Source organism: Eptesicus fuscus, chromosome 12 (genome assembly GCF_027574615.1).
Source record: "Eptesicus fuscus isolate TK198812 chromosome 12, DD_ASM_mEF_20220401, whole genome shotgun sequence".
NCBI classification, from domain to species: Eukaryota; Metazoa; Chordata; class Mammalia; order Chiroptera; family Vespertilionidae; genus Eptesicus; species Eptesicus fuscus.
Window position 1 is genome coordinate 431,987 of NC_072484.1, and position 27,255 is coordinate 459,241.

General features: G+C 63.5%; 3 protein-coding genes across 7 annotated transcripts in view; 1 reads left to right on the forward strand and 2 right to left on the reverse strand.

Moving 5' to 3' along the window:
- Positions 1-4: 4 nt before the first annotated feature.
- On the forward strand, positions 5-6,203 carry ARFRP1 (ADP ribosylation factor related protein 1). 4 transcript variants are annotated; one of them, XM_054723674.1, is made up of 8 exons: positions 5-81; positions 211-580; positions 793-880; positions 1,072-1,154; positions 4,069-4,150; positions 4,371-4,441; positions 5,091-5,191; positions 5,259-6,203. In XM_054723674.1, the coding sequence occupies exons 2-8, from the start codon at positions 488-490 to the stop codon at positions 5,344-5,346; spliced, it is 606 nt and encodes a 201-aa protein (XP_054579649.1). In that variant the 5' UTR covers positions 5-81; positions 211-487; the 3' UTR covers positions 5,347-6,203. The 4 variants fall into 4 exon arrangements, with proteins under 4 accessions (XP_054579649.1, XP_008155347.1, XP_008155348.1 ...); XM_008157125.3 differs by having other exon boundaries at positions 66-81; positions 487-580; XM_054723675.1 differs by lacking the exon at positions 5-81 and adding an exon at positions 111-195 and having other exon boundaries at positions 487-580.
- A 699-nt stretch (positions 6,204-6,902) lies between these two features.
- On the reverse strand, positions 6,903-8,520 carry TNFRSF6B (TNF receptor superfamily member 6b). Of its 2 annotated transcripts, none has more exons than XM_028133518.2 (3): positions 8,009-8,520; positions 7,714-7,917; positions 6,903-7,254 (listed from the first exon to the last, which is right to left on the reverse strand). In XM_028133518.2, exons 1-3 carry the CDS (start codon positions 8,424-8,426, stop codon positions 6,968-6,970), a joined length of 909 nt encoding a protein of 302 aa, XP_027989319.2. In that variant the 5' UTR covers positions 8,427-8,520; the 3' UTR covers positions 6,903-6,967. The 2 variants fall into 2 exon arrangements, with proteins under 2 accessions (XP_027989319.2, XP_027989318.2); XM_028133517.2 differs by having other exon boundaries at positions 7,696-7,917; positions 8,009-8,519.
- Positions 8,521-8,939: 419 nt separating this feature from the next.
- Positions 8,940-27,255, reverse strand: part of RTEL1 (regulator of telomere elongation helicase 1) — a 37,626-nt gene continuing 19,310 nt past the window's right edge. The window contains 26 exon segments of the mRNA XM_054724118.1: positions 8,940-9,526; positions 9,528-9,646; positions 9,773-9,865; positions 9,990-10,151; positions 10,238-10,471; positions 10,588-10,704; positions 11,165-11,305; positions 11,452-11,650; positions 12,853-12,948; positions 13,434-13,603; positions 13,707-13,848; positions 13,944-14,067; positions 14,138-14,253; positions 14,327-14,473; positions 14,854-14,931; positions 15,250-15,327; positions 15,441-15,526; positions 15,703-15,743; positions 15,824-15,937; positions 16,033-16,165; positions 18,554-18,635; positions 18,757-18,825; positions 20,336-20,391; positions 20,793-20,890; positions 21,643-21,721; positions 21,789-21,827. Of these exon segments, the coding sequence (XP_054580093.1) occupies positions 9,092-9,526; positions 9,528-9,646; positions 9,773-9,865; positions 9,990-10,151; positions 10,238-10,471; positions 10,588-10,704; positions 11,165-11,305; positions 11,452-11,650; positions 12,853-12,948; positions 13,434-13,603; positions 13,707-13,848; positions 13,944-14,067; positions 14,138-14,253; positions 14,327-14,473; positions 14,854-14,931; positions 15,250-15,327; positions 15,441-15,526; positions 15,703-15,743; positions 15,824-15,937; positions 16,033-16,165; positions 18,554-18,635; positions 18,757-18,825; positions 20,336-20,391; positions 20,793-20,890; positions 21,643-21,721; positions 21,789-21,827 (3,248 nt within the window). The 3' untranslated portion in view covers positions 8,940-9,091.

The following is a 27,255-nucleotide window of genomic DNA, read 5'->3' on the forward strand; positions in this document are numbered from 1 at the left end:
TCGGGCACCGCGCGGAGCAGCGCGGGTCGGCGTGGGGTCAACGGGTCAGGCGCGCGGCGGTTCCGGCCCGGGCGGGCGCAGGTAGGCCGGAGCTGGGCGCCGGGCCTGACGCTGGCGTTGGGGGCGGGGCTCCGGGGCCTCCCGCTGCCTACCGGCCACTGCACCACACCCGCCTCTGAAAAGCGGGGCTTCCACGTATGTCGCCTGCAGGGGTCCTGCCGTGAGCCCTGCGCCGCCTGATGGGCGGGACCGAGTTGAGCGAAGGCGTGGTGACCCCCGTCTGGCTGGGGAAGCGAATCCCCGGCGGCGCCAAGCGGGAGTGAAGCAGTGGGGGCGCCCTGCGCTCCGCAGGCGGTGTTGGAGGCTTTGCGGGCTGGGGTCCCAGGACGGGGGACCGGGTCAGGTCGCCTGGCGCGGGGGTGGGGAGGCTGGGCGTCCCCGGGTCCTGGACTCTGCTCCTGGACTCAGCTCCTGGCACCCTGGCAGGATGTACACGCTGCTGTCGGGGCTGTACAAGTACGTGTTCCAGAAGGACGAGTACTGCATCCTGATCCTGGGCCTGGACAATGCCGGGAAGACGGTATGCTTCCCCGTCCCCGGCCCCGCTGGCCTGGCCCCTTCACTGCCTGCTCCGAATCCAGTCCCCACCCAAGGCCTTGGGACACCCACGTTCCTTCCCCACCCAAGGCCAGGGGACAGTCACCACCAGCTGCTCTAACAGCAAAACGTCTATTTTCGGAATAAGCCTTGGAAACGACTCTAGTGCCTCCGTGCCTGTCTCCTCCCCCTCAGACCTTCCTGGAGCAATCAAAAACCCGGTTTAGCAAGAACTACAAGGGGATGAGTCTCTCCAAAATCACCACCACCGTGGGTCTGAACAGTAAGGGGGTCGCCGAGGGCTGTGGGGGTGGGACCTCGCCCAGAGGGTGCTGTGACGTCCGTGTGTGAGGCCACCAGCTCCTGGAGGGCCCCTCGCAGGAGCACGGGAGCGGGGTGCTATTCCCAGGGGAGCGGTGAGGCTGTGTGTCTTGGACCGGGGCCACAGCCTCACCAGGATTCTTCTCTCCTCAGTCGGCACTGTGGACGTGGGGAAGGCTCGACTCATGTTCTGGGACTTGGGGGGGCAGGAGGAGCTGCAGTCTCTGTGGGACAAGGTGAGACGGACGCACAGGCCACCTGCCTCACGCCATTTCCCTCCAGGTGGCACCCTCATCCAGTCCCCGCTTTTCACAGAGGGCCTCAGACGCACGTTTACTTCCTGTCAGCAGCTCTGTCACCCTCTTTGTTCCTGACCCCCCCCCCCCGCCCCCCGCTATTCTACCCTGGTTCCTGAAACAGTTCCCTGAGGGTGAGGATCCACTTGCTTCCTTTTGGCGTAGAAATGTTGCTGGTGAGCACAGGGCGAGACAAGGTGGCCCAGAGCCAGACGTGGCGGAGGCAGTGCCGGCGTGCTCAGCAGCGTCAGGCCCGGCCTCCCGCCTGGCCCTTCTCCGTTCTGGCTTAGGGCCGACCTCCCGCCTGGCCCTTCCCCGTCAGGCAGAGGTGTCCTCAAAGGCCCGCAGCCGCCGCTGTCTCTTCTGACACAGGGTTTGGGCATTCTGAGATGGCGGTGCCCTTCCCCACACCCCAAACCAGGCACTGGGTGTAGCCGCGAGGAGGAGACCCACCTCCCTCCCTCCGGCAGCTCCCTCGGTGAACTGGTGATGGGTGTGCTGGTCTAATGTTGGGGGCACAGGCGTGTCTTCCCGACACCTACTGGTGGCCCATGTGTTTAGAACTGAATGGCAAGGTCCTGATTTCTGGTTTGATCCCAGCAACAGGTACCCAGTCCCCCTTTCCTGTCTCCCCCCACCCCCACTACCACCCAAGTGCTTCCCCCCGCCTTGACTTCCAGCCAAGAGGGCAGCTTCTGTCTTGTGGCCAGAAGGCTTGGCCATTTAAACTATCCTGAGGCAGAGCCAAGCTCGAGCCTACACGTCTGAGTCCCAGACCATGTGGGGAGTGAACACAGATCCTGACCTTCTGTTGTAGGCCAGGGTCTCCGGAGCTAATAGGCAGAGGTTGGGGTGCAGGGTGGGTGTTGGGGGTCAGCACCTGGGAAGGGAGTGGGGAGGTGCAGGACAACAGGGCGAGGTCATCCTGGGTGGGGGCCAGGGGGAAGCATTGGAGGGAAGTTGTTCCTCATGCTGCCCAGGCGGACCAGGCTGGCCAGGACTCCCTGTCGCCTGGTGGGCCACATGGCAATGTGGGTCCTGCTGTCCACTTGGCATCCTGCCCACCGCCGGGCAGCCAGGCCTCAGTGGGTGACCGTTCCTGTGGAGGCCTCCTGTGCCCCTTGAATTCACGCCTCTGCTTGGGGACGGCTCCTCCAAGTCCCAGGGCCTCTGCTAAGGGGAAGCTGGGAGAGGGACAGGAAAGGGGGGACTACAGGCTGGCTTTGCAGTTGGTGTGGTCCCCCTTAGCTACCACTTGTGTGTTGGTGTGGCTCCTTTCTTGGTGGACCCCATGGGTTCCTCAGGTGCTTCCTAGCTCCACTGTGGAGTGGCACCCCACCTCTTGTGGTAGGGTCAGTTACGTCCACCAGGGTGCGCTCTCTGCCAAGATGCCCAGGAGGCAGCCAGGGTCTGTGGCCCAGAGGGTCTGCTGTGACTGGTGAGCGGGCGCTGCAGTGACCAACTCTGCCGAGCCCAGCGGGCAGTGGAAGTGATGAGCAGGGCCTGTGCCCCTCACCAATGAGCCCCTCACCAATGCCTAGATAGGCCATGTCTTCCCCTCGGGGAGACCACCTGGCGCTCAGCCACGCGAGGACTTCTGGCCTCTGTCCCTCTAGGCTGCATTGAGGGACTGCTGTTTGTCCACCCATAAGCTACACTTGAACTCTTTCCTGGTCCCAGTGGTTTTGTAGGTTCCCCCCATGGCCGTGGGTGACACAGCCTGCTCACACCCCACCCCAGATGTGTGCTCTCATCACTGAGCCGTCACCCTACGGGGCCCAGACACGCGGGCAGTGCAGTCTTCTGCCATCGCATGGCTGGTGCGACTCTCTCCCCGGCTGCCAGCCCGGAGCGGGAGAGGCCTCCTTTCTGCACAGAGACCTCTGCTGTGGCCCAGCACTCGGTCAGCAACAGGGCCAGTGCGCCCAGAGCAGCTGTACCGCACGTCACTGGCATGAAGGCTGGTGTGCAGGCCTCACAGCCTGCAAAACCCAGGGCCGCCTCTAGTGAGTACCGACACAGGCTTGTCTTAGATGGGGTGGGCGTCACCCTCAGGAATGTTCCAGAGCATCCTTCGGCTTGCTGACCACCGGGTCATCCTGCCTAGTCCACAGCACAGCCTGGCTGTGCCAGGTGACAGGCAGGAGGGGGGCCCAGTGGCAAGGTTCTGTTGTCTGCTCCGCAGTGTGGACATTGCCAGCGCTCTTTCGTGGTTGGTCAGAATGTGGACTCACCAGGTCTGGCTGTGTCCCTGGTGCCCCGGGCCCAGGGAGTCCGTCTCTCAGAAGGCCCTGCTTTTGTGCATATGTTCCACTCGCCCCACAGCCCCACTGCCCCACAGCCCCTGGCTCCGGCAGTTAAGGGTTGGCAGGGGGCTCCCCGTGACCCTTGCTGTCAGCAAGCTCATGGCTGACCACTCTCTGGCATCATCCAGAACACACAGCTCCAAGCTCAGCTGGCTCGGTCCTTGGCCTGCGATGGGCACAGGGCACAGCGCTGCTTCACAGGCGGCACTGGCCCAGCCCTCGGAGGCCCTTCTGGGCGTGCTGTCGGTGCCAGCACGAGGCCCCACGGGTGTGCTCCGCTTCCGGGTCTGCTTGGGACCGGCTTGGTCTGCGCTCCTCCAGCCTCCAAGCCCCCTTTCTCCCCTCGGGCCACCCTCAGGCCCGTGGTCGTGGGTGGCCCGAAGTAGGATATGGGATACAGCCCCTAGGAAGTGGTCAGCGGAGGTGGCTACCCCTGTCCAAGGTCAGCAAGTCCTTCCATTGAGGGGCCTAGGGGGGTGCCCCTCCACACTCCGCCCTACTTGGGGGTTGGCTGAATGCTCATGGCTCACCCTCTACCCCTTCCCCAGTACTATGCTGAGTGCCACGGTGTCATCTATGTCATCGATTCTACAGACGAGGAGAGACTGTCAGAGTCCAAGCAAGCTTTCGGTGGGTACAGCCCAACCAGGGCTGGGGGCTGTTCATGTCCAGTCCGCACATCCCGTGTGTCTGTAGCTGGGCCATGTCAGGTCAGAGGGTCCTGGCCATGAGGGAGTGTCCCCGCCTATGGAGAGGTTGGTAGGAATGTATGGACTCCTTGGTATGGCTGGGTGGTCGGGGGGACAATGGGGGGAAAAAGGGTGCTAATGCCCCCTCTTGCCCATTCCAGAGAAGATGGTCACGAGCGAGGCTCTGGACGGTGTCCCCATCCTGGTGCTGGCCAACAAGCAGGATGTTGAGGTGAGCCTGCCCCCACCTTCCTCGGACACCCTGCACGGTGTCTGCCCCCGGTGCACAGAGCTCTCCCGAGGCCTCTGCTGGCTGTGCAGGGCACTTCCTCTCCATGGGGGGCGGGGAGGGGCGGCTGCACCTTGTCCTGCCCCTCTGTGGCCCTGGGAGACCCATGTGACCCACAGAAAGCTCTGGAGAGGAGACGAAGGTGGTGTCTTCAGGGTGGTGTCAGAGCTGACGCCAACCTGTCGGCTGCTCCTGGAGTTGGCAGCAGTGCTAGCCCCACCCCAAAACCAGGGGCTGTCTGGGGAGGGACCCAGGCCGTTCTGGGGACCACCCGTCAGCCAAACCCCCAGGGAAGGGCTGTGCGCAGGGTGGGGTTTACAGCATCCTGAGCGTGCATCTTAGTTTGCTCCCATCCTCCTACAACCAGCTGTCTGAGGCCACTCACCAGGCAGGACCCTACTGGGCAGAGAAGCTCTGAAGGGGCCACCTTGGCCCCCACCCCGTCCTCAGCCCCCATCTTTGAGCTCATGCCCCTTTGACCTCTGGCAGCTCTAGGGACTGCCCTGGGGGCTGGACAATTTCTCTGATGCCAGGAAATGGCTTTAGGAGGGACGGGCTGTGCCTTACAGCCTGCCCCCCCTTCTCCCCCCAGACTTGCCTCTCCATTCCGGATATCAAGACTGCGTTCAGTGACTGCACCTCCAAGATCGGCCGGCGGGACTGCCTGACGCAGGCCTGCTCAGCCCTCACAGGGTGAGTGGGGCCCTCACCCTGCCCCAGGGTCCCGGGTGGCCCCACCTCATACCTACTGTCTCCACAGCAAAGGGGTGCGCGAGGGCATCGAGTGGATGGTGAAGTGCGTCGTGCGGAATGTGCACCGGCCGCCTCGGCAGAGGGACATCACGTAGGTGCAGCCAGCACTGGGCGCGTACAGCGGGGCCTGAGCCAGAGGAGCACACCTGCAGCTGGGGCCGCCGGTCCTGGGGCCGGGCTGGCTTTGCCTTGGGATTTTTTTCTTTGCTTTGTTTTTTCTCTAAGACAGACTTTTGTGTCCTGAAAAGTGTAGGCGCCCGGAGGCTTCTGCCAGGGGAGTGGGGGCAGCAGGGCCCACTCAAGGCCCGGTTTTCGGCCCAGTGGGTGCCCTTTGGAGCTGCTCGCCCCAGCCTGGCCTGGGCGGGCTTCAGGAATCCTGGGCAGAGGTGGCGTTTTCCAACCACAGCATGCCCACGAAGGAGGCTGGGGGGCCCTGCTGGCCTCGGCCCCTGCCTCCTCCGATCATGGAGGTGGGCTGGGAGCTGGTGTCACCTTGAAGGAAGTCTAACCCACATCCCCGAAGGCCAGCAGGTCCTGGGATCTGATGCCGCCTCAGGACTGGGCTAGGTGCGATCTGACTAGCCATTGTGGACCCTGCCGCCGCCACCACCACTGGCCCAACGTCAGGGAGCGGCAAGCTGGGAGCGGGAGGCCCCTAGCACACCTGCCACCACCTGGGACAGCCACGGTTGCCAGTTCAGGGATGCCTCAGGGGGGCTGGGTGACCTGGACGTGGGGATGTTGGGTGGTGGGCTGGGTCCCTGTGTTGCCCGGTGGGTGGTGTGCTGGGCCTGTGCTCCCAGCTGAGCGTGAGGGGTGTATCCCCTTCCACGCCTGTGCCCAGCAGCACAGGCCCTCCAGGCAAGGCTGGTCCTGGGGCCCCGGTGGGAGCTGGTGACCAGTGGCCTGTGCAGAGAATAAAGACAGTCTGCGTGGCTCCTGTGCACCCTTACTCTGAGCCTGTGTAGTGCCACAGCCCAAGGGCATTCCTGCTGGAATGGCTGGGCCACAGCCAGTGACCTGCTGGCTTCATGTTCCTGGGAGGTCCCACCAGACTCCCCTCCTTCCCTCCCAGTGGGGGCCTGAGAGGAGCTGCTGGGAAAGGGATGAGTCAGGGGTGGGGGTGGGGCTGGGGACCCAGTGGCAGGGGATGTGACTCATGGGAAATCCTGGGCCTTTTGGGAAGTGGGGGCAGCTAGGGCTGGGAGTCCCATCCCCCACCCTGGAGCCATCTAGTCCTTTGTTCCCTGGGTTCCCTCATGTTGAGGGTGTGAGCCTGCCCACAAGGGAAAAGCCATTTCCCAGAAAGCCGGTGGGACACTGGTCCCTCCTGGGAAGTCCCCTGCTGGTAGGGAGTGGGTGGAACTCAAAAGGAGGGGCGTGGGGCGTGGCTGTCCGCTGAGTCCTCTTTCACAGCAGAGCCCCTGGACTTGGTGACCCTCCTGGGCACTGCCACTCCTTGACTGGCCCTGACCTACCCTCCACACCCAACTACCCAGAGCTCAGCTTGGGGCCGGGCCATGGAGCCTCAGCTCCCCTGTGCCCCACAGCGGGAAGGCCACACCTGCCACCCACTGGCCACTTCCCATGATCCTCCTGCCATCAAGGTCTGCCTCAGTCCACCACCGTCACACAGCACTGTTCTACACAATCAGTTTTACAAAAGGGTTTTATAAAAACTAAACTTGGTGCCTGTCAGTAGAATAAATAAGGGGCTCAGCTGGCCAGGGAGAAGCGCTTCCGGATAGTGCGCTCCACCCCCGGCAGCCTGGCCGTGTGCAGGGCCTGCAGCAGCCCTGCCGCCAGCGCCCCGGGCCGGGCCTCGCGGAGCTTCGTGAGCTGCCTCCGCAGTGTCTGCTGCAAGGACAGGCGGTCCTCCCAGGGCCGGCGGGGAGTCCATGCCCCCGGGCCCGACAGGGCGTGCTGCAGCTGCAGGAGCCTCCTGAGGGAGACGTTTTGGAAAGCCACGAAGTCCACGAGGGCGCGCTCACACTCCTCGGTCCCTGTGGGAGGGTTGGGCCAGGTCCTGGGGTGAAGGCTCCCTGCAGACAGCCCTCCCCATGCCCCTGCGTTAACACCTGAGAGTGACCTGCTGGGATCCCAGGCCAGGAGGGTGGTGGGAGAGGCGGCCCCAGGATGTGGGCCTGGGTGAGGGGACGCCACTGCTGACTTGAGCACCCAGTGATGGGGTGGGGAGCAGCATTGCTTGCCGGTGCTAAAGCCATCAGCACAGTGCACTCAATGGTGCCACTGCCACCACCCAGGGCTCCTCAGTGGGTCTTGGGGACCCTTGACCCCACGAGGCTGGAGGCACTTCCCAGATGCCCGCTAAATGCCTGACTCCAGGGCTGGACTGGCCAAGAGCTGGGGCAGGGCACAGGCTGAGCTTGCCACCCCTTGGCCAACCTCCCCCCATCTGCGCGCCCCCCCCCCCCCCGGCTCACCTGCCCCGGTCCAGTCACCTGCACTCCCTGGTTCTGGAGTGCCGAGAGGGGGGCCTGTGCAGCTGGTGCACAGGGCGTCACGGAAGGGGGCGCCCGGCACGTTGAGGACCAGGCCCAGGGCTGTGCAGTTGCGGTGGGGCTGGCACTGCTCCGAGCTGGAGCTGTTGGCCGAGAAGGTGCCTGGGGCACATGGTTGGCACTGTGTGTCCTGGGTGGGGGTGCCTGGGGACGAGATGGGAGGACAGGGTCAGGGTGACCCGGAGCATCCTCATGGAGTCCTGGCCCGGCGCCACCCACAGTGCCCGGTACCCACCAAGGGCAACCACTCCATAGCCAGGCGGGCAGGGCGTGTGCTCCAGGCAGAAGCCCGCAAACTCGAAGAAGCCTGGGCGGCAGCGGCAGGCACGGTTGTGGACGACAGAGCAAGGCCGCGCCTCCTCCTCATGCTCCCCGCAGACCACGTTGCAGTACCGGCAGCGCTCCAGGTAGTTCCAGAACTGCGTGTAGTGGTGAGGAGGGCACTGGCGGCACGTCGTGGGGTGGTCCCGGCTGCACGGCCGGTGCACGAAGGTGCCTGGGGGACACTGGCCACACGTCAGCCACTCCTGCGTGTCCACGTCCCACCACGGGTAGGTGGGCACGTCCTCCGCCGCCCCGAGCACGGCCAGCATCGGCAATAGCAACGGTAGTGCCCTCGGCAGGATCAGGGGCAGCCTGGCCGGCGCTTTCATGATCCTCCCTGGAGCAGGACTCAGCGGGGACACCGGTCCGCCACAGCCACATTCCCACTGGTCCCAGCAGAAGCCGGCCCCGCCCACTCTACCTGCAGCCAACCAGAGAGCTCCAGCTCTGGCCCAGCGCCTCCTATAAGGGCTGGCCTCGCCACACCCCGGGGCGGGGCTGGTGACCTCCAGCAGGCCATGTTCTGACCCAGTTAATTTTGTTTTTGAAATATATTTTTATTGATTTCAGGGAGGAAGGGAGAGGAAGAGATAGAAACATCAATGATGAGTATCATTGGTCAGCTGCCTCCTGCACGCCCCCGACTAGGGATCAAGCCTGTGACCTGGCATGTGCCCTTAACTGGAATTGAACCCATGACCCTTCAGTTTGCAGGCCAGCACTCTATCCACTGAGCCAAACCAGCTAGGGCATGTTCTGACCTAGTTTTGGGCAGTCGCAGCACCCTCACCTGACCTGGCCCAACACCCCCCCCCCCCCGCCCCCCGCCCAGTGCAGGAGGCAGTCCTGTGAGGGCCCTCCTATCACCAGGCACAGCCTGTGACCCAGTGACAAAGCCTGTCAGGGTGTGTAAGGGGGGCAGGCAGGCAGGTTCCTCTCCCCTCTGGTGCCAGTGTCTTCCTGTCCAGCTGCAAGGATGGAGGCTGAGCCAAGTTCAGGCACCCTCTCGTGGGACAGGGTGGGCGGGGGACCCCAGGCAGACGCGCCCCCCCCCCTTTCTCTCTGGCATCTCAAACCCCATCACCAAGCCCAGGCCATGTGCCAGCAGCTTTATTCGGCCACCTCCAGGCACAGCCCCAGCATGGCCCAGGGTGCAGCCCCTCCAGGTGCGGCCCAGCTGTGGGCCCGAGGCCCCTCCACAAGCCCACAGCCAGGGACAGTTCTGGGGAACCTCGCCCGCGTACCCCCCGGTGGTTGCAGGGCTTCTCCCAGGCGGCCCGAGACCTGGTTGCTGTCTCAGGGCTGTCCCTTGCGCAGAAGGGGTTGCTGGTGCTGGGCCTGGCCCGCCCTGAGCCAGCAGACAAGTGTCCACGCTGCATCCTGGGAGGGTGGCCTCAGCCTCGGAGGCCCTGCCGAGCCCAGGCGTCTCCAGAAGAGTGGCCTGTGGTTCTGCTTCCCGGCGGGGGCGCCCCAGGTCCAGCACACCATGTCCTCCTGGGGGTCTGGGAAGACACGGAGGACGCTGGCCACACCTGCCAGGCTCCCCTCCCTGCCCTCCCCCACAGGGGTGGTGCCCGGCAGCCGTTCCCCTGGGTGCTGCTGTCAGGAGGAGGGACACGGGGAAGGCATGGCTTCCTCTGCTGGCAGCAGCACCCACGGGACCTACCACTCAGACGGTCTGTCCGTGGTCACTGGGGGTCCAGCCGTGGCCGGAGGAAGGAGGAGATCTTGCTCTGGGTCCTCCCTGGTCTCTCTGGCTCGGAGGGGCCTGGACACAGAGGAGTGAGTCCGAGGGGCAGCTGGTGCGCCTCTGCTGCCCGTGCCTCCCGAGGCTGCACAGGGCTCTGGGGTGACAGGGGAGGGGTGGCAAGGGCACCAGCAGCTCACCCTACCTGGCCAGAGCGCCCTGGGGGTGAGGATGGGAAACGCCGCGGAGCTCCCTTCCTGCAGTCCCGAGGGCACGGTGCCTGTGTCCGGGGGCGGCCGGCCGGTCAGGTCTGCCCACATCTGCCAGAAGCGCAGCTTGTGGTGTGGGCGCACGAACATGCTGAACCCTGCGGGAAGGGGCGCTCAGGACCTGCCCCCGTCCCCTGAGTCCCCTCCCCCAGAGCCCCTCCAAGGCCCCTCCTCAGAAACTTGCTCTGCAGCAGGGGCAAGTCTTCAGGCCTCGAGGTGGTCAGCGCTGCCACCACAGCCGCCACCTTCTCGAAGTCGTCATCCTGTTTGTAGGTGGTCAGTGCTGCCAGGAGCTGACTGCAGCCGGCAGCCCCCAGGGCCCTGCGGGCATCCGCCAGGTAGGTGCTCACAACAGGCGGGCTCGGCCTCTCTGCTTGCGGCGCGCCACGCCCCTCCTGTGCACAGAGGCCAGTGTCTCCTGAGGGGGAGGGAATACAGACTGCGTCGGGGCCCAGAGCCCCCAGGAGGCTCCTCCCTCCGAGGGCTTCAGCTCAGCTCCTGGCTCTGGTCAGAGTCTCTTCAGGGACCACGTACCTTCGGGTGGTGGCCGGGAGGCCAGGTGAGGCTGGCCGCGGTTCAGGTGCCCTCCAGTGTCCAGCTGCCTGGCCGCACTCTGGGACAGGGTCATCTTGGGGACAGGCTCCCTCCTTCCTGAGGCACAGGGAGACGGGAGTCACCCAGCTGGTCCCCAAGGGGGCAGGTCTGCCCAAGGGGAGACGGCTCATGTCCTCCTCGGGCCTGACCTGCACAGCCCGTGGAGCTGGCTGCTCGGAGGGACACCTGTGGCACCAAACCCAGGAGGGAGTGACTCTGGGGCTGGAAAGTCCCCTCCCCAGGGCGTGTCCCCGAGGAAGTCCCACCAGGGCAGGCTGCTCAAGGACAGGGACGGGCTCCCTCGCTCCGGAGGTGCAGGGCCCCCTCCGGGGGGGGGGGGGGGACAAGGGGCTCTAGGAGCCCGGTGTGGGGAAGACAGCTGTACATGCTCTGGGGGTTGACGTGGTGCCACCCTCAGTGACCCGCTGGCCCCTAGAGACAGGCTGGACCAAGCTGGGGCCCACCTCAGGACCCCAGGTGCCAGCCCCTTCAGTCTGCCGGGGGAAGCCCCGCTCACCACCGGGGTCCAGGGCCGGCTGCGTCCGCTGCCCACGCGGAAGGCTGTGCTCAGGTGGGTGGCTGCAGCCTCTGCCCGTCAGCTGGAGGCAGAGCTCCTCAAATCGCTGCTTGTGGTGTGGCCGCACAAACTGGCAGAAGCCTGTTGGAGGGGGTGTCTGGGTGCGCGGGTCCCACATGCTGCAGCCACCTCCCGGGCCTTTGCTAGGGAGCAGGGACAACCCTGCACCTGGGTGGCCCACCCGTGTCCTCTGGCCCCACCCCATGGCTGCGGCACCCCCAAGGCACCTTGGAGCAGGCTGTGCTTCTTGGGGTCTTGGGCGAAGAGGGGGCTGAGGTGGTCCACCAGAGCCCGGAAGTCGTCCGAGCCCTTATACTCCTGCAGGGCCCGCGTGAAGGCGGCAAAGCTGGCCCGGCTCAGCGCCTGCTTCACGGCCACCATGAAGAGCTTGGCTCTGTCCGCCTGTGCGCCTGCCGCCAGCCCCTCCTGCTGGACACAGCCAGGAACGCATCAGACACGCCGGACCCTTCAGGCCCTTCAGTCCCAGCGTGTGGCTGGCAGGTGGCAGGGGTCCCGCTGAAGGCAGCCAGGAGGGGCTGCAGGGAGGCCACGCCTCTCAGGACCAGCACAGGTGGGTTTGAGGCCCTGGGCTGCCCTCCGACCCCGCCTCCTGCCCCCACCGGCTCCAGGACGGGTCATCCAGGGCCGGTGCAGCTGCAGCAGCACTCGGCTCAGTGGACACTCCTGGCTCGGAGGTGGGCAGCTCACAGCAAGGGACACCTCTCACACCCTGGGGCTGGCGGTGTCCGGCTCCATTCCCGCTGCGCCCTCGGCCCTGACATGGGCCTAGACGGGAAGCGTGGAAGACAGGCTTTCTGGTCCGCCCAGCTCAGCCCTCAGCACAGGCAGGCCCCTGGCCCCCAGCCCACTTCCTGACACCCCCGCCTGGTTTTTCCCAGAAGCAAGGGAGATGGACAAAGGAGTGCGCGGGGCTTCCCGAGGCTTCTTGGCCCAGACTGTCTCCTCAGTTGCTCTCAACTGCTTTCATCTGAGGATGGGGACACAGACCCTCCCCATGTGTGGGCATATGGCCTCTACCTCATGCCAGGGCCCAGCACTGCCCGGGGGAGCCAGCCTGGCTGCAGGCCCACCCCAGTGCAGGTTCCAGGGCCGGGGCCTGACTCCTGCGTGCTGGGGGCAGGGCCTTCTGTGAAAGGAGCCCATGTCTGAAAGGCCCACCCTGACCACAAGTGTGCAGGACTCCGCGTGGGTCCCAGGGCAGGAGCCCGTGGCCGGCACCAGGCCGTGCTGTTCTCGCACACTGTGTGGGAGTCTCGTGCTCCCGCCGTGAAAGGCTGAATGAGGAGAGGGGACCTGGGCGGGGAGGCCAGTCGGCACCGTCAGGACCAAGACGCAGATCTGCACCTCACTGTCAACGTCCCGGCAACACGAAGGCGGGGCCAGGCAGGCATCACAGCCACACTGCACCCTCAGCTCCTGCACCCCGACGCCCAGCCCAGCCGAGCCCCCCACCCCTTAGGGACAGTGGAGTCAGAATGGCGCAGGCTCGGCCGGCTCACACCTCACCCTCTGCTGGGTCAGGGCCACCGGCCGTGGACAAGAGCACCAAGAGCCGCACCAGCCGTGGCTCCCACCACATCCCCAGGGGGTCTGGGTGGCTCACCCACCTGGCAGCTGACCAGCCTGATCTTCTTCCTGCCCCCTCTCTGCTCCGCCACAGACCTCTTCTCCCCGGGGAGGGACGAGCTGGAGTGGCACTGTGCCTGGGGGGTCACACAGTTGTTGTCCCAACCCAGGCCCTCGGGCCCTTTGCCAAGCCCTGGGTGACACTGTGCGGGGCCACAGTGAGGTCAGCTGGGGCAGAGTCCGAGAGCAGGCACGGCACGTGGTCTTGTAGTAACTGACGGGGCTGACGGGAAGGGAGCAGGGGATGCCACCCAGCAGGACACAGGGACCTCCAGGTCAAAGCTGCGACTTCAGGGCAAAAGCCGCTGGGCAGGAGCTGGCCACCGTCCGGCTCCCGAAGGCGCAGCAGGACGGGCCTGAGAGGACCATGTCAAAGCCCACAGGGGGCAGTGGAGCCCCGGCGAGAGGGGTGCTGGGGAGCCCCAGTCAGGGGCTTAGGCGTGTGCTGAAACCCCAACCACCTGCCCAACAAGGGGACTTATGGGATGAGTGTGGAGGTGCCCGAGAACAGACAGGACGTGCCTGGGGTCTGTGTCCATCTCTGGAGCCCCTGCACCCATACCTCCTCCTCCCCGGGCCCGGCCTGCTCCCCGGGCCTTCGGGCCAGCTGCTCGCTGTGCTCCAGGGCGGCCAGCAGCCCCACAGGCCTTCGCTGGGTGTGAACCGGATCCTGCTCGTACTCCACACACAGGCTGCCCTCGGTGTCCCCGCCGTCCCCGGAGGCCGGCAGTCCTGGGGGAGGGCAGGGGTGAGCAGGTCCCCGCAGCAGTCAGACCCCCGCGCTCTGGTCAGCCTTGTGGGAGCAGCCCCCGCCACATCACCCGGCCACACACACCTGGAGGCCTCCGCCTCAGGCTGGGGACGTGCAGGTCCAGACTCTTGGCTTTCTTGGTGGAGAGGGCCCCGAGCGACACGGCCACTGGGACGGCGCCTTCTCCCCGGGCCCGGCTCGGGGTGGCAGCCAGAGGCGCCGGCATCTGGACAGTCACAGGCGGTTGGGGTTGGGAGTCCCACCCAACTCCTCCCCTGGGGAGGGCGAGGGGGCACAGCCAGCTGGGCACTCAGGACTCACTGCTTTTTGAGCCACCCGGAAGAACTGGGCCACATCTCGGATGACGTGGCCGAAGTGGTCATACACTTGGACGTGGGGGCGCACCCAGGATGGCAGCTGGGCTCTGGCATCCGCACTGGTGAACCTGGGGGGAGGGGCCATCAGCCCGAGTCCCGCCCACCCCCAGCAGGGACCCTGCGGTGAAAGGGCCACACCTGTGGTCACAGAGGAAGACGGCCCCATAGTCGTGGCGATGCCGGATGACCCTCCCGATGGCCTGGTTCACAGCCCTGGACGCCTGCTGCCGGTACCAGTCCTGCCCAGAGAGGAACTGGGGGAGGGGGAGGAGCTGGTCACAAGGTCTCCAGGGCCGCCAGGTCCCCGCCCACCACGCGGCACCTCACCTGGCCCGAGGCCCCACTCCGACCCTTCATCTCATCTAGGAACTGCATCTTGAGGATGACGCGGGGGTCCTTGCGTGGCGGGTACGGGAGACCCGTGACAACCACCCCTCGGCCGTTCACATCCGCGAAGTCCAGCCCCTCGCTGGCCTGGGGTAGCACAGTCCTCACCCACAGCCCGGCGGGCCTGCGGACCTCCCCAGGGTCTGCCCAGACCCTCACGCCACAAGCTCCCCGGTGTGGGCAGTGGGGGACAGGACTCCAGCCCTGGGCCGGCCCTGGCCGGGCCCACTCTCCCAGAACCCCACCACCGCTTGTCACGTTCTTGGAACCTCCTCCTCTGTCCCACCCGTGCCCACCCCGCCGGCCCCAGCCAGGGCCAGGGGGCTGCCCTCCAAACTCGTGTTTGCTGGAAGTGGGGCCCAAGGGAAGGGACCGGCCCGTTCCACCCGCAGCGCAGTCCCTCAGGCCGCAGTCATGAGCTCCCGTGGGGGAGGAAAGACAGGCAGTGCGTGTGGGACCCGACTCACCTTCCCCCGGCACACAGCCAGGAAGGTGGCCCCTCGGGACCCTGGGGAGACGACGCTCGCGTAGTAAGCACCCATCACCTGGAAGGAGACGGGTCACCCGGAGCAAGCCCTGGCCCCTCCACCTCCACGAGGGAGGCCCGTACACCCTCCTCTGGAAGCCGCTTCATGGCTGGGCTCCCAGGCTGACCTGCACCCAGCACCCCGGGCTGCTCCGTCTCCCAGAAAACACAGGGCCGGACCGGAGCCTTTCCCCCCAGGCACCTGCTGCCACCAGCCCTGCGCCCAAGCTTTCCACCAGGCAGCAGGCCCAGGCGCAGGCGGCAGCCACGCAGCGCCGGGGAGGCACGGCGGCCAGCCCGGGGCTCCCGCGGGGCAGTGGGCCCAGCGAACTCGGACCTCTGAGAAGCTGTCCTTGCTCCTCGGCTCCACAAACAAAGGCTTCAGGGCCTCGAGCCTCCTGGCACAGTCCCGGGCCTGTGAGGAGGAGAAGCGGACAGTGAGGCTCCTGAGACCCGGCACCACGGCCGCACCACAGCCACGCTGGCCTTGGGCTCCCCTCCCGCCCCAGGACGGGGAAGGGAACACACCCGCCAGAACTCCAGGCTCTTCTCCAGGACGGGGTAGGAGGGGAAGAAGACCAGGAGCCCGTGGGGAACCACGCGGGTGATGTTGACTGGAAGTGAGCAGCCATGGTCAGCGGGAAGGGCGTCCAGAGGCCCCGCCAGCTGCCCCAGCACGAGAAAGCGGGGAAGGGTGCAGGGCTGGGCAGGGCGAGGCGGGCTCCCCAGACACCAGGGATGGGTTGGGTCCAGGATGGGACAGCCAGGCCGGGGCTTCCCGGGAACTCACCTAACGCCTTCCCCAGCGAGGACAAGCACTCGTCAGAGAACCTGCAGGAAGCCAGGAGGCTGCTGCCACGCGGGTCCCAGCACCCGGCCACCCGCTCACCTCCCTAGGCCGGGACCCCTACCGTTTGTCGAAGGCGGAGCTCAGCTGGGCTCCATCAGGGCCTCTGGGGACAATCCCCACCCAGACCTGGTGCTTGTCGATGACGTGTGGGTTCTCCAAGCAGACTGGAAAGGGGCTGGAGGCGGCGGGAGAAGGCAGGGATGTCCCCCGTGAAGTTCTGAACCCCCAACACCCAGGCAATCACCCCGGCCCGGGCAAGGGCAGCCTTACATCTGCATCTCCAGGGCGAAGGAGGCCACCGGGGCCAGCGTGCCGCTGGTGAGGAGGAGCGTGCGCACGCCCTGGCGGACCAGCTCACGCATGCTGCAGCCAGGGCTGAAGCACCAGTAACTGAGCACCTTCCCTGCCGGACAAGCACGAGGCTGGGACTCAGTCACCCACAGGGAGGCCCACGACCGCCACCCACAAGTCTTCCCTCAGCAGCTGCTGGGCGCGTCCAAGTGTGCCTGCGGGGCCTGCCTGAGCTGCAGGGGAGAGAAAGCCCTGCCGGGGGTGCCTGCGGAACAGGAAGTTGACCCAGAGAAGCTGGGAAAAGACACTGGGTCACCTCCAGAGAGGCCAGCCAACCCCAACCCCAGACATGGAGACACAGAGGCCACAGGCACCCAGGAAGGAAGCAGAGTCCCGCCTCCGACACCCGGGCCTCCAGGGACCCGAAGCTGGAGCTGCAGGGAGGAGACAGCTCAGGCCTGCGAGGCAGGAGCAGCAGGGGTGCCGTCAGCTCCCAGGGAGTGGCAGTCCCTCGTCCTGGCCCGCGGGGAAGGAGACCAGGCCCCCCTTTCACCCGGGCAGACACACCTGCCTCCCACTCGCTGCTCCCCACACTCAGGAAATGACTTCAAACAGGGCTCTAACGTCAAGACTAGGTCACAGGTCAGCAGGGACATTTCCAGAAAAGAATGAGCCACTTTCTGGGGTAGGGTCAGAGAACCGTTTTTTACTTTCGGGATGGGATCTTCCCTGCGACGTGGACGGAGGAGGGGCAGTGGGAGCAGCCGGCATGACCCAGGGCCTGCCGAAAGTAACCACCAGGACGGTCTGAACACACAGATTCCAGACTAACAGCGGGTCCCTCCTAGGCCTGCAGCTCCCTTTCCAAAGGCCAGTCTTCCCCTAACTGAGCCTGGTTTTGTCTTTTTGCATCTACAGCCGACCTGTGGAATGGCAGAGTCATCTCCCTTCCAGAGCCCTCAGAGCGCAGTCTCCCACCAGAGTCCACAGGACTCCTCCTTGTCACCGTGTCCCCCCCCAGTACCATCTCTATGTGCAGTACCCACCAATGTAAAACTATGTGTCTTATTTTTTATCCCATCCCAGAGGCAGCCCCACTTTGCTTTCTCCCACCTCCCTAATCTACCACCGATGGATTTCATGTAAAACCGCCATTCTCCGAGCATTTTCTCAATCCCTTCAGATTTTGCTTCCTAGCAATTGTCAGTTTCGCTCAAATAAACTTATAAAAATCCTCTACAGGTCTGGATGTTTCTTACATTGCCATCTGCCACAGCAGAGACAGGTGACCTGGGGGAGCATGGGGAACCTGGGGCCGGGCCTCAGCCTGCACTCCTCTGTGCCAGGGCCAGGCCCCACCCCCCCGCCCCAGCTTTCAGGGAGGCCGGAAATTATCCCATTTCCTATAAACACCCCACCCAGGGAGTGGCTACTTCTGAGAATCCACACACTCTCAGAGGTACAGGAACACAGGTTACTGTGCCCCACTCACCCTCCGCACCCGTACACCTGCCAGGGCTAAGGCCCAGCTGGCCTCCGAGATCATGGTGCTGTGTGAGGGGCGAACTGATCCTGGCACAACCGCCCCACACTCCTAACCCTCTGTCCCTGTTCAGCTCCACAGGGACAGCAGGCGGCAGCCCGAGGAGCATGGAGGGGTCCGGCAATGCCGAGAGCTGACCTGGAGCAGGTGGCACTGGCGGGCCACCCGCGGCACTGGGGACTGGCCGGGATGGGGGTGGCCTTGACCACAGCACCATCACATTACCCTGGACCTGTTGGGCTACAAACCCCACCCAAAAGCTAAGTCCCCAGGGGCGGTGACCAGGACTGGGCACCTCAGGAGTCTGTGCCTGGGCCAGCACAGGCTCCGCCCAAGTGTCCCCAGCACCGAGGACCCGGGCAGCAGAGGAAGCTGGTATGGAGAGGGCAGGACTCAGGACAGCCTGAGCGCACAGTGGGTGTCAGGGAGACAGGCTGCACCCGGGACCTGAGTGGTATCGGCCAGCAGACCTCCGATGCGGCCCTGAGGCCTGTGGAGTGGCCTCAGCCTGAACCTGCCCCACATCTGTCCGCCTGGTGGGACAGGGTGACAGCCCGGTGCCCGGTCAGGGGCTGGTGACAACCCTTCTCAAAACATCCTGGGTGGACCAAGCCCGTTGGGTTCGGTGGATACAGCGTTGGCCTGGGTTCAATTCCGGTCAGGGCACATGCCCAGGTTGCAGGCTCGATCCCCAGTAGGGGGCGTGCAGGAGGCAGCCTATCCATGATTTGCTCTCATCATTGATGTTTCCATCTCTCTCCCTCTTCCTTCCTCTCTGAAATCAATAAAATATATTTAAAAAAGAAAAAAGAAAAGAAAGAAAACGGCCTGGCTGATGTGGGAGGCCTGGCGCCACCCGCCTCCTCGCAGGCCTCTCTAGCGCTGACAGCGAAGGAGGCTGGACTCAAAGGCCTGCTTGGGTGTGCCCGGGGCGTGTCCGGCCCCCAGGCGCCATACCTCGCCTTCTGGACGCCATGGAGCTCCAAGCATCTGACCGATGAGCTGTCCCCCGGTGGCTGGTGTCGGGGTGGATGTGTACCTGGGGGGAAGAATGGACAGGTGTCCTGAGCCCTCCACCTGTAGCCCCCCCTCCTAGAGGCGGCCCCCATCCCACAGGACAGGGACCCTTGCCCATAGCCCCTCCTGGAGGCAGCCCCCACCTTGTAGGACTGAGAGGCCGCGGGCCCCATTGGGGAGCTGCCCTCGGCAGGGTCTGCACTGAACACCATCTGAAAGGAGATGAGGGCAAGGTCAGCAGGACACACCACACAGGACAGACAGACACTCAGGGTGTCGTCATCACCTGCCCCTGTCTTCCAGCCAATAGCACCTCTGCCTATCCCCTCTGCTCCCCTCAGGGCCCCCAGCTGGGAGACGCAAAGGAGCTGCAGTCACACCAGCGTGAGTCCCCCGTGACCTGCCCATGGTGCTGCCATGCTGTCTCCCCCTCCTCCACTCCCCACCCTCCCATGACCCCTTCCACCACAGAACATCGAGTGGGTGCACGCAGCACTGTCCAGGGCCGGGCCTGTCCTGTCGATGCCCAGTGGCATCTGTGCCTGGCAGCACCACATCCTGTCGATTGGTCCCACACGTGAGCAGGTCGCACGCCATCTCAGAGCCCCACATCCCCGCCTGCTCTGTCCCTTTGAAGCTGGCCTCGTTCAGTCTCCAGCCTGCACCAGCTTTAGACCCTCTACCCTGCACAAACCGTGAGCTCCCGTGTTTCCCGCAGGCTGTCCATCTGACCAGCCCACTGCCCCACGGCGGGCACCCCACCGCCCCACCATGGAACAGAGCACCCAGGCTCCAGGGCCGGGCCAGCAGCACCCGGGACCCTATCCGCACCCACCCGCACAGCCCTGTTGGGGGGCCTATGCCCACAAAGGGGATGAGCTGCTGCCAGTCACATTCTCTCCGCTGGAGGGGACAGGCCAGCACGCACCCCAGGCAGGCAGGGACCCCACATCACCCACCAGGGTCACTCAGAGCAGCTGCTGCAGGAAATCCCAAACTGGCCGAGCAGTTTGGGTTCCAGAGAGTCCGGAGGGCAGAAACCTGCTCCCCCAACAGGCACCGAGGAGGGAGAGCTCCCACCACCGGCCCAGAGGGCCCTTCAGAGAGGCCTCCCGCCGCGGCCTGACTACGCCCAGCTGGCCCCAGCCGCCAGCAACTGAGGGAGAGCGGCGGGCTCCTCAGCTGGACAGAGGACAGTGTGCTGAAGTTGGGGGGCAGGCAGTGGCTGTGTGCAGTGGCCTGAGATGTAGCATCCCCACTGGGTCTGCAGAGGAGGGGCTTCCCGACCCCTGCTGGCTGCCCCACCCCAAAGCAGCTTCCAGGGCCCAGGGTAAGGCCCGCCCCGCAGGCCCCACCTGGGCTCACGGACATTGACTGAACACACTCGCCACGTATCTGAACGCTTCTCCGGGGTGGCGGGCTCTGAGGCCAGACATGGGGCTGGGAGGAGAGCCTTCACCCCCATTCTGTGATGGGCTTATGCTCAGATTTTCCTCTGAAAAGCTGTTTCAGGAAAACCTTGAGAAGGCTTTTGCCCGTTGCCCCCGTGCAGTGCGGCCCGAGGCAGGCAGTGCGCTCAGGCGGACAGCAGCCTGAGGGCTGAGGCTCTGAGGCAGGGGGCGCGCAGGCCTGCCCGAGTCTAGGCCGAGGGACAGGTACAGGAAAAGGAAGCATCTACTTCCACGGGGAAAGGAGCCGCCTGCATGGCGCCCCTGGTCCTACCTGGATGATGTCCGCGAGCTTCTGCAGTCCCGCCGTGTTGGTGAACAGCCCTGCGCCTGTGGGAGCAGCGGACACTGACCACCAGGCTGCGGCTCAGGAGCCAGGAGCCTCCTGGACACGTGCTAAGCTCCGCCTCACCCCAAACCCACATGGGGCACCCAGGAAGGGGCTTGCCTGCTCTTCCCTGTGTGTCTCCAGAGCATCGGTGAGGGGAACCAAATAAGGCTGAGGATGCCCATTCACCCCACCCCTGGCCCCACCCCCTGCCCACGACGGAACAGAGGCCGGCGGGGCCCACAGCTCCATGAGCCTGCTCTTCTGGAAAGCTGACTGGGAACAGCAGGCTGGTGCAAAGCTGGACCAATCACCACGTGGCACGGCACCGTGCCCGCACGTCCCATGTCCGTGCACTGCCCTCGGCACAGGCAGCAGGAGGCGCAGGGCGGGTGGGACTCACGTCCGGCCAGGTGCTGGATGATCTGGTCCAGGGACTCCAAGATGCAGCCCTTGGTCTGAAGTGTGATCTGGGCCTCGGCAAACAGCTCGAAGATGTAGCTGCCGGGGAGAGAGGTGACCAGCTGGGCTCTGGGAACCTAATGGCCGACGGCTTTTCAGAAACGAGCCCTGAGCCCTCCAGGCGGCCACCTGAGGGGACAGCCTCTGCGCCAGGAGTGCCCGGCCCGGGCTCCAGAGGGAGGTCGTCAGGGCCCCTGAGGCCGTGGCTCTGGCCAGGCCCCCAAAGAGCAGCTTGGGGAGAGATGGGAGGCGGCACCAGATCTGGGCGCCACGGTGTGGGGCTGGGCAGGCAGGGAGCTTCCTTCATCTGGGAGGCAACTGGTGTCTGTGAGCATCTGAGCATAGAGCAGACAGGCGGCCTGTGCTCTGGAATATTCCTGATCAATCCAGCCCTCAACAACCTGGCCCGGTCCCAGCGCAGCCGTCAGCTGTGGACCGAGGAGGCTACCACCAGCCTCAGCCAGGATCTGGCATCTGCCTGCAGGAACGAACTCCACTGCCCGGCCTCAGAGGCCTAGACGTCTGGAGCTGTTGGGAATAGTCGGCCCTCTGAGGCCTAACAAAGTGGCTGGTGTGACTGCATGTTCCGTCTTAACAGAAGGTGTGCTTGGGCCGGTGTCTGAGCACCAGAGGGGACACAGCAGACCAGTGCACATCCGGGTGAGTCGGCAGCCTCCTGGGCCTCCAGACCTGGGAGGGACCCCACTGGGCAGCCAGGACAGAGCCCCACACACATCCAGCTCCAGCTCCAGGCAGGGCCTGGGGTCAAGGGCCAGCTCCCAGTCCCTCACCTCCCCGGCTTGGTGACACCTCCGTCACCTCCGGGCAGCTCCACAGCATCGATGGCCCCCTCCAGGCGAAGCAGGATCACTGCGGGGCACAGGGTGGTCAGGGCAACACCAGCCACAGTGGGGGGTGGGGTGAGAACAGCACTTACTCTTCAGCTTCGCAATGTCCTCCAGCTCCATGTTCAGCCCTGGGAGAGAAAGTGCAAACCCACACATGTGCATCATCCCACTGCAGGGCGTGTGGGGGAGCCCCGCAGGGGGAGAACTCCGCCCTCCCCGGGAGCCAGAGCTGAAGCAGCGAGCGAGCTCCGGGCGCCTTGCCTGGGGCAGTGACCGAGGTCCTGTGCACCGTCTCCCACTGAGAGCAGCCAGGGCTCCTGGGAAGCGTGGCTGAGGCTGGGCAGGAAAAGCAGGGGGGTGGTGACCCCTCCATACTATGGGGCCCAGGGGACAGAGGGGCCGTGTGACAGCACAGATGGGACACCTGAGCTCAATAATGAAACTGTCACCGGTGGTTCCACACGCGTGGGGCAGTGCAGCTCTTCCCCTCCGGCTGACAAGGGCCAACAATGAGGAGGCGGGAACAGTCAAACTCCCATTTGAAAAGGGGAAGGGAGGGGAAACCCAAGCATTTGCTGCCTTTGCCTACGAACAGCATCACCACCGAGCAAGTGAGGGACAGCACCCGGATGCACTTACTCCCGCTCATACATCCCACAGCCGGGCGCATCCGCCCTGCACGCCGGGAGAGTGGGGGGTCTGGCCACGCGAGGCCAGCACCGTGCACCTCCGAAGCAGGATCACTGCGGGGCACAGGGTGGTCAGGGCAACACCAGCCACAGTGGGGGGTGGGGTGAGAACAGTTTGCCCTCAAGCCCAGCAACAGGGGCAGAGGCCCGAGGGGCCACCCGAAGCCAGAGCCAGAGCCAGCGAGCCTCCTGGCGCCCGGAGCTCAGACCTCGGCCTCCAGATGGAGTCCAGCGGCCACACCATTTCATGTCTCCACCAGGAAGGCCAGGTCTGACCGTCCCACCAGTTCGCACAGTCGCTGTCCACCGTTCTGACCACAGCCGCCCACCTTGCTGATGGAGAGATGTGTCTTCTTTTCTTTGTTTTATAATCAGAAGAGAAAGTTTATTTAGAAAGTTGCAGAAATGGAAGTGAGCCACTGGACTGCGCAAGCTCAGGAAACAAGTTACAGAAGCAAAAGAAAGGCTCCCGCGGGGCCGCGTCCGGCTCGGACAGCACCCTCGCCGGGGAGCCAGGCGAGCCTCTGCCCTCCGTCCGCGAGCTGTCTGCTTCCTGGACCGTGTGCTCCGAAGCCGTTTTTAATTCTGACGAATCTGTTGGTGACTGTGCTGCTGGTGTCATTTCCAGGAATCCGTGCCTCAGGCACGGTCATGGAGACGGCCCCCCGGCGAGGGGCCACAAAGAGTGAAAAGCAGTGCCTCGTGGTGAGCCTGGGAGAGACCACCTCGCAGGCGGGCAGGCTGGAGCGCCGTGTGTGCGGCAGAAGCCGAGTGTGGAACGGACAGGACGTGACAAAGGGCACTCGCCTCTGTGCTCTTCCTCCCGACCCCGCAGGCCGGGGACTGAGAAAACACCGCCAATCCCAACTCAGGGACACGCTACTGACCCCTGCGCAGGCCTCGAGGCCGTCAAGAACGGGGGAGCCTGAGACCCGTCCCCGAGCGAGCAGCTCGGGAGGGCGAGGCGTGTTGCACACACAGGGCAGGGACACGAGGGCGAACCACGGCCGTCACCCACTCACACCTCGCAGGACGCTGTTGCCAAAGCAATGAAGGCCATCAACAACTGACAAGATGCTCCATCTCACTCCTCAGAATAGCCGATCAGAACTGCCGACCGTCCCCATCCATCGCTGTGGCCTGACCTCAAAGGCCTGCCGCCCACGGTGCCACCAGGGGACGGGCGGACACCGTGCCCGATGCTGCTCTGTCCACAGCACACACCCCCCGCCAGCCCGCCGCCCACTTCTGGGAATTCACCTGAAGAAGTACCGCAAACAAGAGGAAAGTGCGTACACACTGAGTTACTCATTACGGCGCTGTGTGTAATTGCAACACGGGACGGCCTCGGCCCGAGGACGGCTGCACAGATGCAGAGCCCACGGGAGGGCGGCGGCGGCGGCGACAGAGCGCGAGTGGGACGCCTGCACGGTGAGGCGCTCCCCGCACACGAGGGCGTCGAGGGCGCCGACAGGGCACAGTGCCAACAAGCTCGACACAGGACACAGCGCGGGAAGGGCAGAGTGAGCTCGGCCGCCCCCGGCGGGTCAGACTCCTCTCGTTGGGCACCTGCGCGGCTCCTCTGCAGCCATGCCTGACAAGTCCGGGGGCCGAGGTCGTGGCAGTGAAGACAGAAACGCAGGAGAAAACCCACCGCCTGCAGAGAAAGGGCTGAGCAGGAGACGAGCAGGCGGGTCGGCACGAGGCGCACACGCCACTGGGAGCTGCACATTCCCCGAGCGAGCGAGCGCTGCCTTCTTATCTGACTTCTCCCCGCTGTGTAACGTTGTAAGAGGCAAAGAGGTTGGACAGTGTAAGTGACTGTGCTGCCCCCTCACAACCACTGACAACGAAGCTGCCCTGCCCCTCGCGGCCGGCTGGCGGGAGGGGAGAATTTGCACGCTGCTGAAGGCAGGAGCTGGGGGGTGACGGTGAAGCTAAAGGAAACCCAGCTGGTCAAGGGGTCCTGCAGGCTGTAAAATGCAGTGTTATCAGAGGGCCACTTTTTTTGTTAAAATGATTTTAATTATTGGCATGCACAATATTTTAAATATGCAAATAAAAAGTTTTAAAACCTGAAGAAAAAAAAAGAACAGAGTGGAAAAAGGAGTGAGAACAAGTAAAAGGTACCCATAAAGGCAAAGGAAGAATAAACCAGAAACAAACAAGACACTGCTCTTGAGTATACTATTACTCTGATATCTGGAACCATGTGAATGTTTCAAATACTATAAAAAAAGCTGCCGAAACCGGTTTGGCTCAGTGGATAGAGCGTCGGCCTTCGAACTGAAAGGTCCCAGGTTCGATTCCGGTCAAGGGCATGTACCTTGGTTGCAGGCACATCCCCAGTAGGAGGTGTGCAGGAGGCAGCTGATCGATGTTTCTCTCTCATCGATGTTTCTAACTCTCTATCCCTCTCTCTTCCTCACTGTAATAAATCAATAAAATAAAAAAATAAAAATAAAAAAAGCTGGTATGGCTCAGTGGTTGAGCATCAACCTATGGTTCGATTCCCAACCAGGGCACATGCCTGGGAGGCAGGCTTGATCCCCAGTAGGGGGCACGCAGGAGGCAGCCTATCCATGATTCGATCTCATCATTGATGTTTCTCTCCCTCTCCCTTCCTCTCTGAAATCAATGAAAATACATTAAAAAATAAAAATCAATGGAAAAATGTCCTCACAAGAGGACTAACAAAAAAGAAATACACACTGAAAACAATTATGTAAGTTGAACCCTATGACCCAGGGAGCGGGGGAGGGCGCAGCGAGGAGCCCCTGAAGGCTGCAGCCCCGCACACTCCAGCTTCGCTCTGGGAGGCACAGCCAGCACGCAGCCCGGGAGTGGGTGTGTCTCTCCCAGACGGCAGTGATTCTGAAACAACCGACTGGGTATTCGAGGCTCAAACAAGTGAGTCAAATGTTGAGGAACATGGAAGCAGGTTTCTCACTCAACACGGGAGGGGCGCCCGGGGGAAGTGCAGTCCCCAGGGCAGAGGAGGGAGCCCCGCACACAGAGCACGCAGGCAGGCGCGCACAGCGAGCACCTGGCCCGTGGGGACATCCATGAGCAGAAGGCTGGCGTGCTGCGTTTCCAGCCAGGGAATGGGAGGCATGAGGTGGTGCCGGTGTCAACACTGCAGGATCATTCATTCAGGGAGAACCGTCAATGGAGGCCACAAATTGCTTAAGAATTACAAACAGAAAAACAGTAACTTCACAGGAGAAAGCCTGGCTGTCACCACTTAACCCAGTGAAAAGTCAGTGTCACCAAAGAGACAGACAGATGCTGGGTGTGCGACCTGGTGGGCTGACCCCTGCCCAAAATTCACAACTGGGAGTTGTGCGGAACAGCAGACAAACCCAGACTGCAGGACATGCAACATTGTAACTGACTTTCTCTTCACAAACATGCAACATTGTAACTTTCTCTTCACAAACCAGGCCTGGCAGGACCACAGGGAAATGCTGTCCAGCTTACAGCCAGGGCCACAGGCCCTGCGGGGGCCCAGCTTCCGCACAGGCCAGCTCACCCGGTTGTGCTTCAGGCTACAATGACAGCCGAAAAATCCTCCTTCGGTCTGTCAATTAGACAAGACTGCAGCATCCGCGCTGGTTTCCTGAGCAGGTCACTGCACTGCAGCCACAGGACAGCACCCTGGCCTCAGGAGACACCCTGAGGTACCTGCACCTGCACTGCCCACATGAAGGGGAGGCCCGTCAAATGGGGCAAACCTTTGCAAGGGGGAGTCTAGGTGACGGGAGAGAGGTTCTTTACCAGCAAATTATCTGTAAATTTGACATGATTTCAAAATAAAAGTTAGATGAAACAAAAAGTGAACACATCAGAACAAGACAGAAGACATGAAACAACATAACTCAGGTTTAAAAACTCAGAAATGAAGTGACAGACTCACCTGGAATGAGAAGGAAAGGCAAGAATTATTTGGAAATGAGGATTAAATGAGAAGGAACACAGGAGCAGAAACAGGCCATATACAGGGCCTTAGAAACTGCAGGCAGAGATAAATGGGAGAAACCAGGATGGCGGCATAGGTAAGCACCTAAACTGCTGCCTCGCACAACAATTTCAAAACTACAACTAAAAGACAGAACGGACGTCATCCAGAACCACAGGAAAGCTGGCTGAGTGGAAATTCTACAACTAGAAGGAAAGAGAAAAGCTCACGGAAAATCAGAGGAGGTGCAAAGGGCTGAGGTACGGAGACACGCGCGCAGAGAGGAAGGGCGGCTGAGTGCCTGGCTGGCTTTGTCTGGCGGGAGGGAGAAGGAAGGAAGCCCCCAACTGCGGTGAACCCCAGTTCTGACTGCACTGAACCCCAGTTCCGGGCGAGACCCTGTGGACCTACGCTCATACGGGGGGAGTCTGGACTGTTGGGTAGAGAGAAAGGCACACGGAGACTTGGGGGAGCCGCGGAGAGCAGGGGTCTGGAGGCGCGCGCACAAGTGCGCGCAGAGAGGACTGACTGCTGAGTGCGCCACTGGCTTTCCCTAGCGGGAGGGAGACAGAAGCTCCCGATTGCACTGAACCCCAGTTCCGACTGCGCTGAACCCCAGTTCCGGGCGAGAATCTGGGAATCCAGATTCATTGGGGGAGAAACTGGATTGTCTGGCAGCGGGTGAAACTTGAGGGCGGCTTTCTCTCAGAGGTGCTTGCAGCGATTACCGAGGGACACTGAGACCCAGGGGCCTCATAGGGCAGGGCTGACGGGAAGACAAGACTGTCTGCTCAGCCCTGAGACTCCGCCCTATCCAAGCTGAGCACAGAGGCTTTTGCCAATTTTGCAAGTCTTGTCTCATAAGGGTGTCTCCAGCACAGAAGTTCTCCCAGGGTAGACACAGCTGAT